The following is a 19,627-nucleotide window of genomic DNA, read 5'->3' as shown; positions in this document are numbered from 1 at the left end:
TGATAAAAATCTATTACACGTCTTGCCAAAAGGAACTTGTCTCTCAGACGAGAATTACGCTGTAGATCTATTAATTCCATTTGCAAACTGGGATGAATATCATCTACAGAAACAGCAGATTGTCTCGAGAACTACTCAAAACCTTGGGATAAGTAAGATATATCCCCAAATTGCTTGAGAAATTCCTCTTTTATTGCACCAAGAACGGCAACATACTGAAATTTATTATAATGGCGTTCAATATTAAACTTCCGCTGACCAGCCAAAATACTATCACATATTATACATTTCCAATTTTCACGTTTTTGCACAGAGAAAAAAATGATTCTCCCATTCCTTTTTAAAAGTTAGCAACTCTCCAATTCTCCGTTTCCTTGATTCACTCTGCATTTTCCGGTTATTGAAATACAAAGTTCACTACGTAGTGGTCACTTCGCATCAACGTCCGCATCTTAGCCTGGTACTACTACACTGCCGCAACCTGCTGGCTGTCGCCACTGCCCCTGTCGACAATTGCACGCGAGCAGTACACGTGCAGCGCTGTGTGCTCATGAGCCGCGTGCAATGTTTGCCCGCCCCTGCTCTATCCTTTTCATAAGGTGACCATCCGTCCCGTTTTTTTTTTTCTTCTTTTTTTTCTTCGATTTTTGTGTGTCTGTCTCGAATTTTTTCAAAGGTAATTCAGGACACCTGTTTGCCCCGAAATTAACAATTGTGACCCAATTTGTCCCGAATTAGACATTCATTTCACCAGTATCGGTATATTTTATTATTAGTTTTGGTTATGGTGGGAAATTGTTTGACAAGAAGGTACGACAAATTGTCAAAACCGTTATCAAACTGTTTCTACTGTGCAAACACATGTTGGCTGCAGCTTGAACAGCTAATAGGCAGTCACAGACCACGGCAACTGGGAGAAGTCGCACTCGAATGCATTCGTGCGGTCGAAACGGTCCTAACCATAACTCGAACAGAAGAAGGAAGAAATCTGCATACTTCCTGATAGTCATGGAAGGGGCAGAGGTGGTTTTAAGGCAAACATGCAGACGAAATACAAAGTAACTCGAACAGACGAACAGTAATATACACTCTTGTTGACTTTGGCGTCACCAACGCAGTGTATGCTGGTCTCTAGAATACTAGCATTTGTCATCTGTGTGTGCCATATTATATCAGATTGAATTTTGTGTTACGTCGTGTTATTTGTTTTTCCTCGTCAATAACAATAAAAATACTTCTTCGTAAGAATGAGTTCAAAGAAGCGCAAATGCTCCTTCAATGAACAATTGTAGAAAGAATTTCCATTCATCAGTGACATTAGTTCTTCGGACTCAAAAGAAAAAGTGAGGTGCAAAACATGTGCTTCTAGTTTCTCACTAAGTCACAGTGGATGTGGTGATATACAACTACATTTAAAAAGTGACAAACATAAAAGAGCAGTCTCTGCAGCAGCGTCTAGTGCAACATTAAAGTCATTTTTTACATCAGAGAAACTTTTTGGTCAGGAGGAGAGGTTAGTTGCAACTGAGGGCATTTTTGCGTATCATACAATTCAGCATAATCATAGTTTCAGATCTATGGACTGTACATCGAAGCTTCTTCAAGCAACATTAGAGCCTAAATTTGCTTGTGCACGTACAAAAACAGAGGCAATAATTGTGAATGTGTTAGCTCCTCATGCATTAGATATGTTGTGACATGATTTAGAAAAAGTGACATTTATTTCACTTCTGACTGATGCATCTAACCACAAAGAGATTAAGGTCTTTCCTATCCTTGTCAGATATTTTGATTACAAAACAGGTGTAAAAGTAAGGTTATTACATTTAAAATCGTTGCCTGGGGAAACATCTACTATTTTGAGTGGCTATTTAACAGACTGCCTCAGAAAAAACAGCATAGAAGAAAAAGTTGTTGGACTGTGTGCTGATAACACTAATTGCAATTTTGGAGGTGCTGAAAGAAATGGTCAGAATAATGTTTTTACTAAACTACAAGTGGAACTCGGTAATAGACTGATAGGGATTGGTTGTGATGCTCATATACTGCATAATACTGTTCGAGCAGCTACTGATATTTTGCCTATAGATATAGAAATGCTAGTTTCCAAAATATTTCTGTATTTCAAATCATACACTGTGAGAGTTGAAACTCTGAAGGACTTTTGCAGCTTTGTTGAAACAGATTTTACAATGATTTTGGGTTATGCTCAAACAAGATGGTTAGCACTGTTGCCTGCTGTTGAGAGAGTCATTAAAATGTTTAAACCACTAAAATCATACTTCGAATCTGAAAAAAAGTGTCCATTGTTACTTCAAAACTTCTTTCAAAACCCTTTGTCTGAAGTATGGCTATATTTTGTTCACAGTCAGGCTTCATCATTTCATGAAGCAGTTAAAAAAGTAGAAGGACAGACAGTCACTATATTTGAACTGGCTGATTGTATTAGTAAGTTGAAAACTACATTGCAGTCCAAAATTTAAGACCAGTTCCTTCCCTCAAGAGTTAAAACAATTCCTGAAACTCTTAAAACAGAGGTAGGTCTGCTTCCAGCAGAGGTAAAGAGTTTTCATGATGCTGTATTATTTTTCTATGAAACTGCTCTATCCCACTTAAAAAAGTGGACTGAAAAAAGTTTCCAGAACGGACTGCTACAACTGAGTTATCTTGAATCAAATATCTGTATGGGATGACATTGAAAGAACTTCTTCCCTAGTTAGCGAAACTGTGCCATATGTTCAGTTTACAAAAAATGTAATGTGTGATGAGTATGTCAGTGTCAAACAGTTTGTAACCACTGAGAAAATCATTGAATGGACTGCTAACAACACTGTTCCAGGTCAAAGATGGGTTGAGGTGATTTCTCATTTCAGCCAGAATCATGTGCCAATCTCGAATGTACTCAAGCTAGTGGAGTTTCTTTTCTGCCTTCCTGGCACTAATGCTGCTACTGAAAGGGTATTTTTCCACATGGACAATATATGGACAAGTGACAAAACACAGTTGGCTGTAGAAATCATGAAAGCAATGTTAGTAAGTAGAATAAATTATGATGAAACTTGTGTCGAGTTTTTTCATGTGTTGTTGAAAAATACAGACTTGATAAAGAAAATTCACAGCACTGATAAATACAGTTGCTCTGATCACACTCATTCATCTTGGAAGGTATTAATAAAATGTAAATGTGCTTTTCTTTGTAACAAATTTAATTGATATTTTGTATTTATTACATTTTATTGAAACCTTCTTCTCATATAATAAATAAATAAATAAATATAGCCTATTTTGCAAAATTTTTAATGTGTCCCGGATTTGGGCCTAGGAAATATGTTAATGTCCCCAATTTGAGTCTAGAAAATATGGTCATCTTACTTTTCATTATACAGGTTACACGAAAAAGAATCATCCAATTTGGCAAGTCTGTATTTCTGAAAGTAAAACATATACAATGAATCTTGTGTTTTTGATCAACGGGAAACTCAAAAACTTGTTTTTCATGCCTTTTCATAGGTGTTCAATATGCACCCCATTGAGATGCACAGCATATGTCAATGTAGTATTTAAATTTCTCCCACACTGCAGCAAGTATGTCTCGAGGTACGGCTTCCACAGCTGCTGTTATGTGATGTCTCAGTTCATCCATTGTTGTCGGCAATGGAGGCATATCAACAGTCTTTTATAAACCCCACAAGAAATAATCACAAATAGTCAGGTCCAGTGACCTTTGAGGATAGTAATGTAAGGCTGAATCATTTGGTCCAGTGTGACTGACCCATAATTCAGTAATCCTTTGTTTTAGAAGTTCCTGCACTTCCAGATGCCAGCGAGGCAGTGTCCCATCCTGTTGGTAAACGACGTCATTACAATCAGTCTCCAACTATGGGAAAAGAAAGTTGTCAAGGATATCCTGTAATAGTGTTCTCGGCAAATAAAAATGGACCATACACCTTTTCCCGTGAAACTCCACAAAACACATTAAATTTTGTAGAGTCCCTTTTGTTTTGTAGAATTTCATGTGGTGGTTGTGTACCCTATATTCTCACATTGTGACAGTTCATTTTTCCATTTTAATGGAATGTTGCCTTGTCACTAAACACCAAGTGTGGAAGAAAACTTATCCTCCATCTTGCGAAGAACGAAATTACAGAACTCCACACATTGCTGTTGGTCACCTTCACGAAAGAGCTTGCAGTAGCTGAATTTCGTATGGTTTCATGTGAAAACGTTGGCACAACACACGCCAGATGGACATCGGGGGCATGTTTACCTGTAGAGCTGCACAGCAAATGGATTTCTACAGACACTTTTTGAATCTATGGCAGATGCATTCAAAATGTGTGTCAGACACTTGAGGGCGACCCAGCAAATTGCCTTTACACAAACAACCTGTTTCTCGAAATTTTCCACGCCATCGTCTAATGCTCTGTGCTGTAGGAGGATCCATACCATACCCATTACGACAGTCACAGTGAACAATTACTGACCCTAACTATGCAATACATAGAACACAAAATGGTTTCTGTTGTCCGGACATCAGTTTTACTAGAACTGAATTGGGCACACTTTTAAGTATTAAAAACACATTCTGTCTAGTAACACAAGCATTCAGTTATTATAAACTGATTTATTTGGAAAAAATCCCAAATCAGGACTGGCTACAAGAGTCCTTTAGTGCAAGTGAGTGTTGATACTCACCAGCAATTCACCCATTCCACAGGGAGATGGTTGGCTGAATTTGAAGAGTTCCATCTCGGTCCCACAAGCCGTTAGGTAAATAAGGGTCCATCCCAATGGAGCCCCACTTGCCTGGTTATGCCTTACACAACTGAGGTGTGACAGATGCACTAAAGGCTGCCCACTAATGACTGTTCCACTTCAACAGCCATATGTTCCATCAGTGCACAGTACATCTTGAGACCGATGTTCCTTTAATATGGGTTTATACTGTCCCTATGATCCATGCAGTTAAGATAAGATCCCTGTGACACAATTTTCACCACTGCACTGCATCATGATTGCTGAAGCACGGATGGAGCTCAAGGTTACAGAGGACCAGTGGCATTTACCCATCCCTAGCTTAGGAAACCTAGCTTGTCAAGCTTGGACCCACCAAATGAAGGCTGAGCTCTCTCAGATGCTTGCCATTTAGAATGACCTAGGGCATGTGTGGTTTTATGAAAATACCATGGACACAGCAAGCATTATCCCCCAGTTTAAATCGGACTTTCAAGGAAATGTGCACATAACAATAAACAGTACAAACAGAAAATTTTCAGCTGAATGCAGTGAATGGCATTCACTTCAGAAGTTTGCTAAGCCAATGTCACAAATGATATAAGACACCTGCAAGTTAAAACAAGATTTGTTCTATAGGTACTTCATTTATGATAAGACAATTTTCACATAAAAGACACTGCCTTTTTTTCCTCCAAAAACTAGCTTTCAAGTATCAGTCTGCAGCAAAAAGCATTAGATGACTGACTAATGTGTTGCTGTGGAGCAGCAATGCTTGAATGGAGGAGGGGGAGGAGGAGGAGGAGGAGGAGGAGAAAACTTCAACAACATTCTCAAAAGCGAATATCTGGTGTGTTCGACATAACTGCCTAGAAAGGTGCCAATAGGATAGTTTCAAAACTACAAATAAAAAAGATTGAGAAAGTGGCATTACAAACAGCCAACATCCATTACACTGTTAAACATTTCCAACAGAATGGGATATTTTTTGTTCATTAGTTATGATGAAGAGGCTGATCATGTTATATCTAGCTTAGCATTATGTTAAAAATACGATTCATTAGTACTGTTTGTATATTAGCAACCAAGTTTTCTTCTCACCGCATTTATGTCAGCATGGATCTGTCTCAGCTCTTCAACGTGTGCCATTTTCTCCTGCATAAGGAGATCCATTTCTTGTTTGTACTCCGACAAACATTTTTCTTCTTGTTCTGTTGTTTCAACCTCTTGAATTATTCTCATTTTCATTTTCTCCAACTGCAGTGTTTTTGCTCTGAAATAATTGCAAGACTATTGGAAAATGCAATGCTAATAGAACCCTATTAATGGATTTTTCACATAACAAGCAATAAGCAAGTTTATATCAGCCACTCCACGCAACACTGTAATTTACAGTTCTATTATTATACGAGGGTTGGAACTTTAATAGTGGCAACTATTAATTTACAGCTCATACAAAATAGTTCCATCTTTCAAAGTTTTACTGACCTTCAAAGCAGTCACCAGCATTGTGTATAACTCCTTACCAGTGATGTGGAAGTCGTAGGATACTCTTAGCAGTGCCAGTTGTGTTGACAGTTCGAGTGGCGCAGTCCATTGCTCGATGAATTTGTAGCAGTTCTCAAGCGAATGCCGTGAAATGTTTCCTTCAGTTTAGAACTCGAGTAGAACTTACGAGGGCTTAAGTCAGGGGAGTGCAGCAGGTGGTATAGCACTTAGCAGCCCCATCAGTCAAACAAATCAGTAACAGCTTGCACTTTATGTGCTTCAGCATTGTTCTGCAAAATGATGGTCAGGTCCTGCAGAAAGTGTCATCACTTCTTTCTTTATGCTGTTCATTTTTGGAACCCAACCAATGACCAGCTTAGAGGCAGAATTGATGACACTTTCTGCAGGACCTGACCATCATTTACTGCGCTCCCCTGACTTAAGCCCTCATAAGTTCTACTAGAGTTCTAAACTGAAGGAAAAATTTGACAGCATTTGCTTCAGAACTGCTACAAATTCGTCGAGCAATAGACTGCGCCACTAGAACTGTCAATGCAACTGGCACTGCTAAGAGTATCCTATGACTTCCACATCACTGGCAACGGGTTATACACAATGCTGGTGACTACTTTGAAGGTCAGTAAAACTTTGAAACACTTAACTATTTTGTAAAAGCTGTAAATAAATAGTTGCCACTATTAAAATTCCAACCATTGTAGCTTATGTTAAGGTATTAGATGTTCTGGATGTTATTAATGAAGCACCTTCAACACAAATATTAGAAAGTAACTATTCAAATTCATTTTACACACTGCTTATGAGCATAATTTGAGTGGAGGCTAGTCCCCTCCCTCCCTCCCTCTCTCTCTCTCTCTCTCTCTCTCTCTCTCTCTCTCTCTCTCTCTGTCCCCCCCCCCCCCCCCCCCCCCCAGCCCAGACACACACACCACCTTCCCTGTTAAAATATGCATAGTATCCATACTTTCAAAATTCACAAGGAGTAATATTTTCTGAAATGGCCATCTTTTCATAAATATGACCTTTTTGTAAATACTGTGAACTATTAAAACTGGAAGTTTTCAATATAATAGTAATAATAATAATAGCTTTTCTCTAGGAAACATTTTGATACTTAGAGTTGCCTACCTGTAGCTGGCAAAATGTTATTTCTGTTGAGTTTTTCAAGTTACGTCCAGCCGATAACTCTGATAAACTTGTGGCTCTATTAATAATCTAGTGAAGAATATCTACATCTACAGTCCGCAGTCCACTTAAGTGGATGGCAGATGGTACTTCCCATTGTACCACGTACTATGGTTTCTTCCCGTTATTTGAATATGGAAGGCAGAATGTTTGGTTTTGTTGTGATTTAGGGAGCAAAAACAACTAAGTCCATACGAGTCCATGTCAGAACCAAGCAGCATGAAGATGAAAATGGTAGTGAAAAGCGATTACATGTTAAGCCCAATCGGCGAAAGGAAAGACAGCTAAAACAGGAACTTTCTATTGGACAAAGGTCCATAAAATATGCCACGCACAATGAAGGTCCTGCACTAAAGATTAACTGTCCTTGACCATATTGCTACAATGGATAAAAAGTAAAATTCGGTCAACAGGCTGTGCATCGTTCGCTACAACTGCTGATAACTCAGACGGCAAACATATATTAGAATGTAAGTGGTTAAAGAAAGGGCATTCCGCCAGGATATGGTGAAACTTACAAGGTTGATGACAATGAGCACGAAGTGGTATCAACACTTAACAAATGGCGATGGCTAAAATGACTGGCCAATATGCAACCTAGCTAAAATAATCTCCTTGTGACTAGAGGGCCAAGAGGAAGTTGGCAAAGCCACTGGGAGAAGTTTAATTCCCCAGAGCTTGTTCCCATGAAGGGGAGACCAGTGGTGATGCCAAAGGGACACCACCTGCTGACAGACGGCAACCCAGAGATGATCAGAGGGAATGGAAGAACCAGCAGCCGCGCAAATGGAAGAGTTACTGGACCCGCTGCACGAAGTGATGGATGGTGTACAGCACACAGAGGCTCTAAAGGGCATAGAGTTGAAGCAAATGACACAATTTAAAAGATGTACTGTGCGGCCTGATGCAGGGCGAAGAGCTCTGCTATTAATACCACGCATTGTTTTGGATTCAATATCGAAAATTGATGGTGCCAATGATGAAGATGCACCTGACACCATGGTCAGCCTGAGAGCCATCTGTGTACACAATGGTACTATCGCGAAGATAAAGAAACTTGCAGTGATAGAGTGAGTCTGGAGTAGTGTCCTTAGGAAGTGAATTAAATCCAAGGTGAACATGTGCCGCCGCACGAAGCCAAGGTAGCGGAGGGTTCATGCCCATCAGGAAAGTGGCAGATAGCATGAAGTTAAGTTGCCAGAGCAATAGCCGAAACCGAACTCCATGAGGTAACAGAAGAGGGATGCACTACATACTGGCTGTGAAAGGAGTCATCAAACAAGGAGGCATAGGATGGGTGGTCAGGCATGGCAGAGAAATGGCATGTGTACCCACTGAGGAGAACATCACGTCTGTATGACAGCAGTAGTTCAGCAGCTTCTGCATACAGACTCCACTGGGCCAGTGGCTGAACGGATGCCATGGTGGTGGACTGTATTGAGACGGTGTAAGATGGACGGACGTGCAGATACATAAAAAAAACCCATAGCCTAGTTTTGATCAGAAAGGGATCGGTACAAACGGAGAAGGTGGTCCAATCCGCTCCCCAGGAAGTATGGCTGAGGACATGTAGGACATTGAGGGACAAGTTGAGCATGAGCCCCACAAAATTCTTAGTTTCAGTGAATGGAATACTGACAAGCCCAGGATGTAAAGACCAACTGTGCCACCAGAAATTTATACACATGGTTTCGTCAGTGGAAAAGCAAAAGCAATTGTCAATGCTCCATGAGTAAAGATGATCGAAACAACACTGAATATGCAACTCAAGGAGACAAGGCCATGGAGAAGTGCAACAGATCGCAAAATCGTCAACAAAAAAGGAGCCGGAAATGCCAGGCAGGAGAGAAGCCATAACTAGGTTAATGGCGATAGCAAACAGAGGCACAACGTTTTCCTGGATATGGGAGTCCGACAAGGCAGAACCCACATGTACTTTGAAAACTCTTGTCTTTTAAAAATCATTGAAGGAAATGGGGCAGGCAGCTTCGGAAGCCCCACGTGTAGAGAGTACAGAGGATACTAGTCCTCCAGAGGTGTCATAGTCGTTCTCCAATTCAAAAAATAGGGCCACAGTCTGGTATTTTCACAAAAAAACCATTCATGACACAGGCTGGCAAAGTGACGAGATTGTCAACTGCAGAATGGCACACTAGAAATCCACATTGTGCAATGGTTAGTAAATTGCAAGACTCTAACCACCATATCACCCGGGCATGAATCATACATTCCATCACCTTGCAAAAACAGCTGGCGAGAGAAGTGGGGTGGTAGCCAGAAGGAAGGTGTTTATCCTTACCAGGCTTCGGCACGGGTATGACAGTGGCTTCACACCAGCATCTGGGAAACACGCCCTTTCCCAAGATGCAACTGTGTGTATGAAGAAGAAAGTGCTTGCCCACAAGAGAAAGGTGCTGCAACATCTGAATGTGAATATCATCCGACCCAGGGGCAGAGGATTGGGATGAAGTAAGAGCATGATCAAGCTGACTCCTAGGAAACGCAGCATTGTAGCACTCACAAGAAGAGAAGAGTATTGAACGAGCCTCCTCCACTCGTTTCTGATGGAGAAAGGCAGGGTTATGGTGGGTGGAGCTCGAAATCTCTACAAAATAGCAGCCCAAGGTGTTGGAGATAGCAATAGGGTCCACTACGACATCATTTGCTACTGTCAGGCCAAAAATTGGGGAATGGACCTTGGTCCCAGAAAGCCATCAAAGGTTGGCCACATGACGGAAGACTGAGAGTAATTGTTAAAACAACTACTAAATGAAGTCCAACTAGCTTTTTTGCTATCCCGAAGAACGCGAAGATACTGTGCATGCAACTGTTTGTAACGGATACAGTTCACCATTATAGGATGACTATTAAAAACAAGAACAGCACACCTTTGTGTAAGAACTGTGTCACAGGATACCGCAGTCCATGGAGAAACCGGGACATGACATGGTTTACATGAAGTGCAAGGAATGGAATGTTCTGCAGTGGTAAGGATAATGTTTGTAAGGTATTCTACCTGGTCATCACAACTGAGGAAAAGTTGTTTGTCGAATGTCGCCAGGGAGGAGTAAAGCCTCCAGTCAGCCTTAGGAAGCTGCCATTTGGGTTTGCACGTAGGTGGGGTTGAGTCAGCACATTAATAGCACGTAGGAAATGGTTGCTAGAGTCAGAGAGAATGGGCCACTCGAGATGATAGACAAGCTGGTCAGTGCAGAACAAGAGGTCCAAATGGGAATAGGTGTGCATGGAGTCTGAAAGGCATGTGGGTGCTCCAGTGTTAAGGCAGGTGAGGTTGAGTCATTGAGAAGTTCAGCCAAGAGGGCAGCTCTCCGAAAGGTCCTGGGAGAACCTCAAAGGAGATGGTATGCATTTAAGTCACTGAGCAGCAAAAAGGGGCGAGGGAATTGCCCAATAAGCTGGAGAAAGTCTGCCCTGGTGACACTGAGTGACGAAGGGATGTAAATGGTACAAAGAGAAAAGATGAAGCGAGGAAGGAAAATGCAGACTGCAACAGCTTGCAGCCAGGTGTTCAGGGAGATGGTTTGACTATGATCATCATCTCGGATGAGCAGCACGACTCCCCCACAAGACTGAATTCTGTTGTCAGGGGGGAGGGTAAGCAGACTGGAAAGAAGTGCTAGAGGTCAAAGTCATCGTGAGGACGCAATTTTGTTTCCTTGAGTCAGATAAAAATTGTACTCTGTGATTCCAAGGGCAGCCGTAATTCCTCCTTGTTGGATCTAAGACTGCAAACATTTCGTTGGAGGAGTGTCATGATGGGGAAAGGGGAGGAGGGAAAAAAATGAACAGACATCACCTTGGCAGCTGCCAAGTGCCAGCCTTCAAAGACTCTCTACAACAGGGCTCAAGTGACAAAATAAAACACGTACAGCCATCCTTATGATTTTTTATTTTATTTTGTTACAACCAGTTTCAATGCTTCAGTGCGTCATCTTCAGGCTGTTGTTGATGTGGTACGGGTTGATATGATATACTGGATATGCAGATAATGTGCCAGCACTCCAACTGTCAACTGGAGGATCCTGCTCAATGAGCTCTACAGAGGTGTCTGCAGAGTCCAGGGCAGAAAATTGGTTGGTGGTGTGTGCACCGACGACACTGAGGTCAGCTGGGAGAGGGTATCACATGGTGACTCTGTTCAAGAGGATCTGCGAGTTGGCAAAGAAGAAGACTGTTTGCCTTTGTTTGATTTCTTGGAGCCTTTGCAGTTGGCAGATGAAGATTCAGGTGTTGGCCACCTGGAGGAACGTAAAGTGTCTTTGCAGGAGTATTCTTTCTGTCCTGTCTGACCTGCTGGTTGTGTAGCAGGTGATTTTGCTGTATGAGGTGAAAATTTAGTGGCTTGTTGCGCAGCTGGAGGAGGAGGAGGAGATAGAGATGCTACTGTGACGCTGGGCAATTCTACAACCGCAGTGCTGAATTTGAGGTCGGAAGTCTGTGCGCCATATCCTTCGTGGAGCAAGATTTAGCAACAAAGGTATTGTAAGTGCCAGATGGTAAAATGCTGGGTTTCCAACCAACCAACAACTTGCGAGCAACAGGGTAAGGCACTTTTTCCTTCATCTGGATCTCCTGGATGGCCCGCTCATTGAGATACATGGTACATTCTGGGGAGCGGGCTGCATGATTGCCATTGCAATTGATACAGCAGGGAGAAGGCAGGCGATCGCCCTCGGGTTACACATTTGGGCAGGTATTGACAGAACATTTAAGTGTCATTGTAATGATTTCACTGCCTGCTTTGATCTTTAATGGAAGCACTACTCTACCAAACATGAGAAAAAGAGTGCATGTGGGCTCTATGGATGCATCTACCTTTTTCTTCACCTAATCAGAGAGGTAAGTGGATTTCTGCCCAAGTCAGACCACTGAGCAGCCTAGTGTAAACACCACCACACTAAGTATTCAGTGTTTCATGGGCCTTGACATGTATGGGATAGCCATGGAGGAGCGAAACTCTAGAAGTTGTGCTTGAGAATCGCAAGTAGTCTCAAAAAGCAGTGCCATTGTATAAACAAGACCAGGATATCTCAGGGCCGCAATTGCAACAACACCTTTCTGAATAATAAACGGGCTAATCATAGCAAAGTACTGACTTTCTTCAGTATGTAAAACTACAATGAATTGCAAGAAAATCCTCTATGATTTATCGTAATTATGCTAGATTTCACATTTAGTCAAAATGAAAAAAATAAGTGCTCAAATTCCCAATCTTTTCCTTTGATGTAATCTCAATTTTTTTTTTTTTAAATATTCACTTCACTTTCCTTGTAAATTAGGAAAAACTACGTATTGCTTTCGTATAATAATTTGTACCTAGTTATTTTGTTAGGTGCATCGTTAACTGGTGACAGATCAGAAAGAAATTCCTGGGCCAAATTCTAGATCAGGGCCAGTGACAGTCTCTACCATTCACAGATTGATCATGTGTAATTTTTGCAAAGCCACCGAGATGATACTTTCATGTTACCAACAGAAGGCGAGAAAATGAATGTCAAGCACTATAATGGAAACCATTCTGTATTTGCTGTTGTCATAAATATTTGTTTAACTACATTAAAATTTTGTGGTTGTGGCCAGGCTGGGATGTGACAGTTTTGTTGAGAGCTGGTGAATACAAATTAATGTTAAAACCAAAATACGTGGTGGTTGTGACAGACTGATCTGTAGCTTAGCCCATGGCCTAGATTAGTTTAGAATATTATACTTGTAAAAATTAAATTCAGTTATTATTGCCACATATTTGTTTTCTTCCGAATGTTCCACAAATTATGAGGTTGTGGTTAGGTTGGAATCTTTCACAACAACTTTAAGGGGCTCCGGAAAGGCTCAAAATCATGAAAAGTTCAATTTTTACTTTTTTGCGTTTTCTGAATCTGCAGACTATTACCTTTTAATAGATATATAATTTATTCAATTCCGAAGACTACAACTATTTTTAAATTTTTTTTTGAAATGTGTTCTACATGGGCGTGACCCACTGTGGCGCTGTTAAACTGCTGTCAAATGGTGTTATTATTAACGTCCGTGTTCATCAGGTACATTTTAGTGATGTGAGATAAAGTATGTGTTGTGGCTAACCTGTGATGGTTCAATATATATCGCTGGTGTGATTGTCGATTGTTTCATGTTTATTTACTCTGTTGTTATCTCGAAAATATTCGTAATTAATTCTGTTTCTTGAGTCTCTGTTTTCTTGAAGTATAATAATGAGTAAAAGTAAAGTTATTAGAAATCCTCTGAAGGCTTTTAAGAAAAGGAGAAATGTTGGAAAGCCAAAGGTATGTGTTATTACTGTAAACAATAAAGACGATAACCAAGTGAGTGAACCTAACCTCTCAAGTACACCTGCCCATAGCAGTCAAAGTGGGAAAGAAAATACTTCACAGAAGAAGCTTGGTTCAATGAGTGAAAACTATGAATGTCTTATGGGCGAATCGGATGTGAATGAAATATTTGATATGTCGGTTCTCAAAGGAATTTTTTCAAACTGTGTAAGATGTATTCATTGTAGTGAAGTTGGTCTGGAACTCTCCATAATAAAGCACGTAGGACTTGCTAGTGAAATACAACTGAAATGTGATAAGTGTTCATACATGACCACCTTTTGGAACAGTGTTGCAGTAACTGCAACTGAAGAAAATGGTAGCAAAATCTACGACCACAACAACGAGCGATGCTTGCTTTAGACAAGGAACGCCTTCGGGCTGCAGACAGGGCTGTAAAGAGTCTAGAAATACAAGCAAGAGTAAACAGGAGGAGGAACAAGAGGAAGCTGGAGGAGGAGTTTGCAGAGGATGAAGATAATCCATCCTATGGACCTGGAATGCACTAAAAAGTTAATCCAATCTTTGTCGCTCGATTCCCAAAACTTTTATTTTCTCATACTAATTACATGTTTTCTAAGGATCTTCCACACATATTTGTTTCAAACTTTCAGTAAATGTTACACAGTACCTTCTGCATAATTTAACACAGCCTTTTTCCAAAAAAACTGTATATTTTTGAATATATAAATAAAAAATTGCAAAAAAATGTTGTGAATTTTCATTACAATTGAAAAAAAAAATCATCTTTAATAACTGAACTAAAATTTTGTAAAATCCCTGTGTTAAGTTGTAGCCCATATTCCAATAAATAATCTGTAAAAAGTTCAACTTCCTACCTCAAATACTTTGTGAGGAAAGATGTAATTTATAAGCGTTATTTTAACATTGCAAGTATAGGGCGTTCCGGAGCCCCTTAATAAAATGAAGTATTTTCATTTTCAAATTATTTGCACATTTCTTCCATATGTGTTATGATTTTAAAGGTTGCGATATACTGACATGAGAATGTGACAATATTCCTACAAAACACATTGACTGTCCATTACTATCTCATTGACTGCATAGACCTAGCAACACACACTCTTCCCACACTTTCACACTTCATGGAATGCACAGAAAATATAGCTGCATGAAACACGTGGGTACACCACTGGCCCTTATCTAGACTTTTCTTCACCTTATATTGTGTGATCTTGACAGCTTCACTGACAACCTACATGTGAGGAAGTTTTGATTGCTTTATATTTTAATGTCGAGTTTCAACGAGATTTTTTTAAGTGTGTCCAATAAGAATGTTACCAATAGACTAAATTGTTCACAGTTCCTGGTCTCCCACTTTCTTGCACATTTTTATGCGCAGCAGCAGTGCCATAGAGGAAATTTCTAGTAAAATGTGCATACAGTAATGACATCCCCAGTCTAAAAAAAAAAAAAAAAAAAACCAGATGTGACAGCCTTACCATTGGCATTGTTTTAACTGAACAGAACAAAATATGTATCTTGATGAAAAAAGGTGTATCAGTTACTACACGCACACACACAGTGCCAATATTAATAAACTATTTATACAGCAGCTGCTAATACAGAAATAGAGAATTTGAGCAATATTATTTTCAGTATCAGTCCACTGAACAGGTCAAATGATTTAAAATATTTATGCCACTCAAACCTCATCATTTTGGTCGCAGTTGCAACGTTGGTGAATTGTATTCACGAAAATGTTATTAAAATGGTGAACAGTATTCTGCTTCGGTTTACATCACAATGAACATCCACACACTCAGTCTCCTTAATGACACGCAGTTTGTTGTGAGTACTGTTATGCCATTCCATCTCCCAAAGTTGAAAAACCCTGTGGTGTAAGACAGAATGCAGGTCAGTTTTGGAGATGCCCATCTCCAGAAACTGTTGTGGCGTTGACCGTGTGGCCAGCCTGCCAGCGAGTTCATTGCCTGGGATTCCGACATGTCCTGGGGTCCACACGAACACCACTGAACGACAGGACCGTTCCAGGGCATAGACGGACTCCTGAATGGACACTACCAAAGGATGGCGAGGGTGGGCACTGGTCGATAGCTTGTAGGCTGCTCAAGGAGTCAGTACACAGGAGAAATGACTCACCATGGCACGAGCGGATGTGCTCAAGAGCATGAGATATGGCCACCACCTCTGCCATGAAAACACTGCAGCAATCTGGCAAGGAGTGCTGTTCAGTATATCCTCCATGAACATACACAAAGAGTACGTGACCATCAGCCCTCAAGCTGCCGGTGTAAACCACTTCATGGTCCTGGTTCATGTCTAGAATCTAGACGAAGTGATAGCGGAGAGCCGCAAGGTTAATGGAATCCTTACGGCCATGCGAAAGATGCAGAAGAATCTGCGGTCTAGGTGTACACCATGGATGAGTACATGAATGCACCTCGAGGAGGGGTGGAAACAGTACGGACTCCACTTCTGACAGAAGGGACTGGACGTGAACTGCAATTGTAAGCCCTGACCTGGGCCGCTCATGCGAGTGATGAGCCACCGTGGTCGGGAAAAGGAGAACTACGAATGTGTGCAAGATAACTGGCCAGCAGTTGTCTGTGCTTAACCTCCAATGGAAGGACTCTGGCCTCCACTAGGACACTGGTCACAAGACTCATCCTAAGAGCTCCTGATGATGATGATGATGATGATGATGACGACAATGACAAGTTGGGTTGAGCGGACACTCGGCATCACAGTCATCAGCACCCTGACGAAAAGTCAACATGAAATCTCATGGCTGGGGACAAAGGCTGTGCCCACATGAAGAGCAGTTTAAAACGTACTAGAGTCTGCTGCCCTTCCCCACCAATTTAGGGATGAGGCCTGATAGTTCACAAAATTTCACCACTCTTAACACAGGTATCAGTATCTGCGAGGACAGTGGGCAGATCTCCAGTGAGACCAAGGGCTGCTCTCAAATCAGTATACAAGACACACGCAGCCACAATATGCTGGACTGAAAGCAGCACACCACAAACTTCACAGAAAGGTGGATCCTCCCCCCTGCAAGAGGAAGCCATGTGTGAAAGGGCTATGCCCGATGTGCAGTCTGGTAAGCAAAATCTCCTTCCAGCGGCGAGGCTGACACGAAGTCCGCCAAGCTTTCGTGGTCGGTTTGAGCGACCGCAGTTTGTTGTCCGACACCTGCAACCACTCAGTCTCCCACTGACGCATGATGCATCTGTCAGAAAATGAGATAATGGTGTGCAATGGGATTGGACATTGATGGACAACATCATCCCAACATGCTTCCTTGGCAGCTTTATCAGCCATGTTGTTACCCTGTATTCCAGCGTGGCCACGTACCCAGCAAAAGATCACCTCCTTGCCACGGCATTGGAGCTGCTGTAAGCAGTATGGATGAGCTGAATCAGCAGGTCTGCTGGATACATTTGGTGAAGCACTTGCAGGGCACTAAGAGTCGGAACAGACAAGAAAACTCTTACGGTGATGTCTGCGGACCTTCTCCAGTGCCATTAGGATGCCATATAACTCTGCATCATAATTTGTAAATTGTTCTGGAAGACACATTTTAAAAACCCTTTCAGGGAAAACCACAGAACAACTGAAAGCTTTCCCCTGCTGGGATCCATCTGTATAAATAACAATAAAACTATGGTACATACTTAAAATAGACAAAAACAAAGTTGTAAAAACCATATCTGGAGTACAATTTTTCGGGCACTGCATCAAGCTTAAAACCACTTTGGGCCTTCGAAGACACCAAGGCGGCAGTGCATTCCATCCTTGGGTCTGTATTTTCATGCCCAAGAGATCCAGATACTTGAGGCAATCCGTAGCACGTATACCAAATGGCTGGGTCGCTTGGGGCCGATTCCTGAACAGTCATCAAAGGCGGGTTGGTGTGAGACTGCCAGGGAGTGCACCCTGATGCCATCTATTAGCGAAACCGGGAATTAGCGCTACCTGTCAGACACTGCACTAAGCTCTCGGAGTCAAATGTATTCTTTTTCTTGGTAATTATAAGTTATTACTGTATAATTTAATATTGTAAAGCGCTAGTAGTAAATTATTATGACTGGTATGAACTCCTGGGTAATAAATATAAATTTTCTTAAATACTAAATGATTTCAGTGAAAAGGTGGTAGGGGAACGCCCCCACTTTTGGTGATACGAGCGTAGCTAGGGGTAGCTGGAGACACAGGGACTGAACAATGGAATGGCCTGGGGAGTGTTGACGTGATCGGACGTGTGTAACTGTGCTCACGCAAAAGTGATAGTGCAACAGCGAAGAGGCAAATATCGTCGCCGTTCGTGGAGTAAAACGCGACGAATGGTTATCGAAGCCGCCTCTATGCCACTGGGGCTGATCGTAAGAGTTCCTGCTCCCAGATTTTATGGCACTGCTCCCAGATTTTATGGCAGACGTGCAGTAGCTTATACGAGTGCTACGGCTCGTAGTTCCAGCCGCCATTAAGGGCATGAGGCGTGAAGAGCTGCGTTAGCCACATGCATCTCACCACCAGCACCGACAAGTCTACCCAAGGCAAGACTGCTTGCAATTGTTAATTCGAACTTTGTATAAATGTAAAAGGAGAATACCAGTTTTCTTTTATGCAAGTACAGAGGACAGAATATAGTAATGAGTAAAATTACGACGCATGTTGTTCATTGTAAAGTGTAGTAACCTCAAACATAGTATAGTGAAATCAGACTGAGGTCACCATCGCCTCTTTCATTTACAATTCTTTTTGTTGTAGAATACTTTAGCGTATAAGAATGTTGAAAAGAGCAATGGTCACACCAGAATGAGTCACCTATTTATAGTTACTTAAATTTTTCTGAGTAACCCTTCAAGTAAAGTCACTTAAGTAATTCTATATCAATTGTCCAAAGAGTAATATCCAAAATCATTACATAAAGTTGAAGGATAGAATTTTGTTAACCCAAGTTGCATAAATAGTCTTGGTAGTAATTACCAAGCCAACTCACAGAAATTGAAAGAGTATTTGCTTTGTAGAATCACCTCTAATAATCAGAAATAGTAATATTCAGAATTAAGTTGAAATTCAACTCAAGCCGTTTCACTTTGAAACGAGCCAAAAATTGATTTATTCTTTTGCTCCTTCAGAGCTGGCGACCGTAGTTATAAGTATTTTCAGGAGGATTCGACGGTAAGTCTGCTGCTCTCGTCGTGCTGATAGGATTATCCACAGCTGCTAGCAGTGGTGATTGGATACATAAACTCACTACCAAGTTAAGTGGGTCAGGTAGGCAGTGTTACCGTGTGAACTGTAGGGCACTGTAGGCCGTGGATCGAACCCGTTCAATCATCACAGCTCTTTGGGAAATAGTCCAGTTAGGAGTGTGCTAATCATTAGGTAAATACTGGCGAGTAATGGTCAAAATGTACACGCAAGTGAATTTAGCAAGGTCCATGTAGCACATAGTTAATGTGGTGCAATGGCGAGGGTAGGAGTGGAGTAAAAGTGAACTGAGCTTGTGGCAGCTGTGCTGTATTCAAATATTAACAACGTGAATTCACTACTACCTCTTACCATTAGGAGTGAGCTATTTACAGTTAAATACGTAGCAGTAAGCGCAAAGGCGTAACAACTACAAGTCCGTATTGGTTTTATACATATGGAATTAGGAAGCGGGTCATTCCGTCAGTGGAGGGGGTTAAAACAACCGAGTCAGTTGAGAACATACCCCATTTACTGATGGAAAGATTCGCCGGTTCGGTCGCATGTGGCAACCGTGACAGGACTTGTGGAATAATGGCTGCAATAAAAGTGTTTTATATAAACTTGTAGTTTCAAGAAAATTTTAAATTTAAATTTCTGTTGTAGACAAA

The 19,627-nt window shown here is 41.3% G+C and overlaps 1 protein-coding gene across 1 annotated transcript in view; it reads right to left on the bottom strand.

Moving 5' to 3' along the window:
* The window catches only part of LOC126470478 (zinc finger C4H2 domain-containing protein), a 174,342-nt gene that overhangs the window by 128,217 nt on the left and 26,498 nt on the right, over window positions 1–19,627 (bottom strand). The window contains exon 2 of the mRNA XM_050098347.1: window positions 5,836–6,007. Coding sequence (XP_049954304.1) covers window positions 5,836–6,007 — 172 coding nt within the window. The remainder of the gene's footprint in view (window positions 1–5,835; window positions 6,008–19,627) is intronic.

This window comes from Schistocerca serialis, chromosome 3 (genome assembly GCF_023864345.2).
Source record: "Schistocerca serialis cubense isolate TAMUIC-IGC-003099 chromosome 3, iqSchSeri2.2, whole genome shotgun sequence".
In the NCBI taxonomy this organism is placed as follows: domain Eukaryota; kingdom Metazoa; phylum Arthropoda; class Insecta; order Orthoptera; family Acrididae; genus Schistocerca; species Schistocerca serialis.
This window is presented reverse-complemented; position numbering and strand designations above follow the sequence as displayed.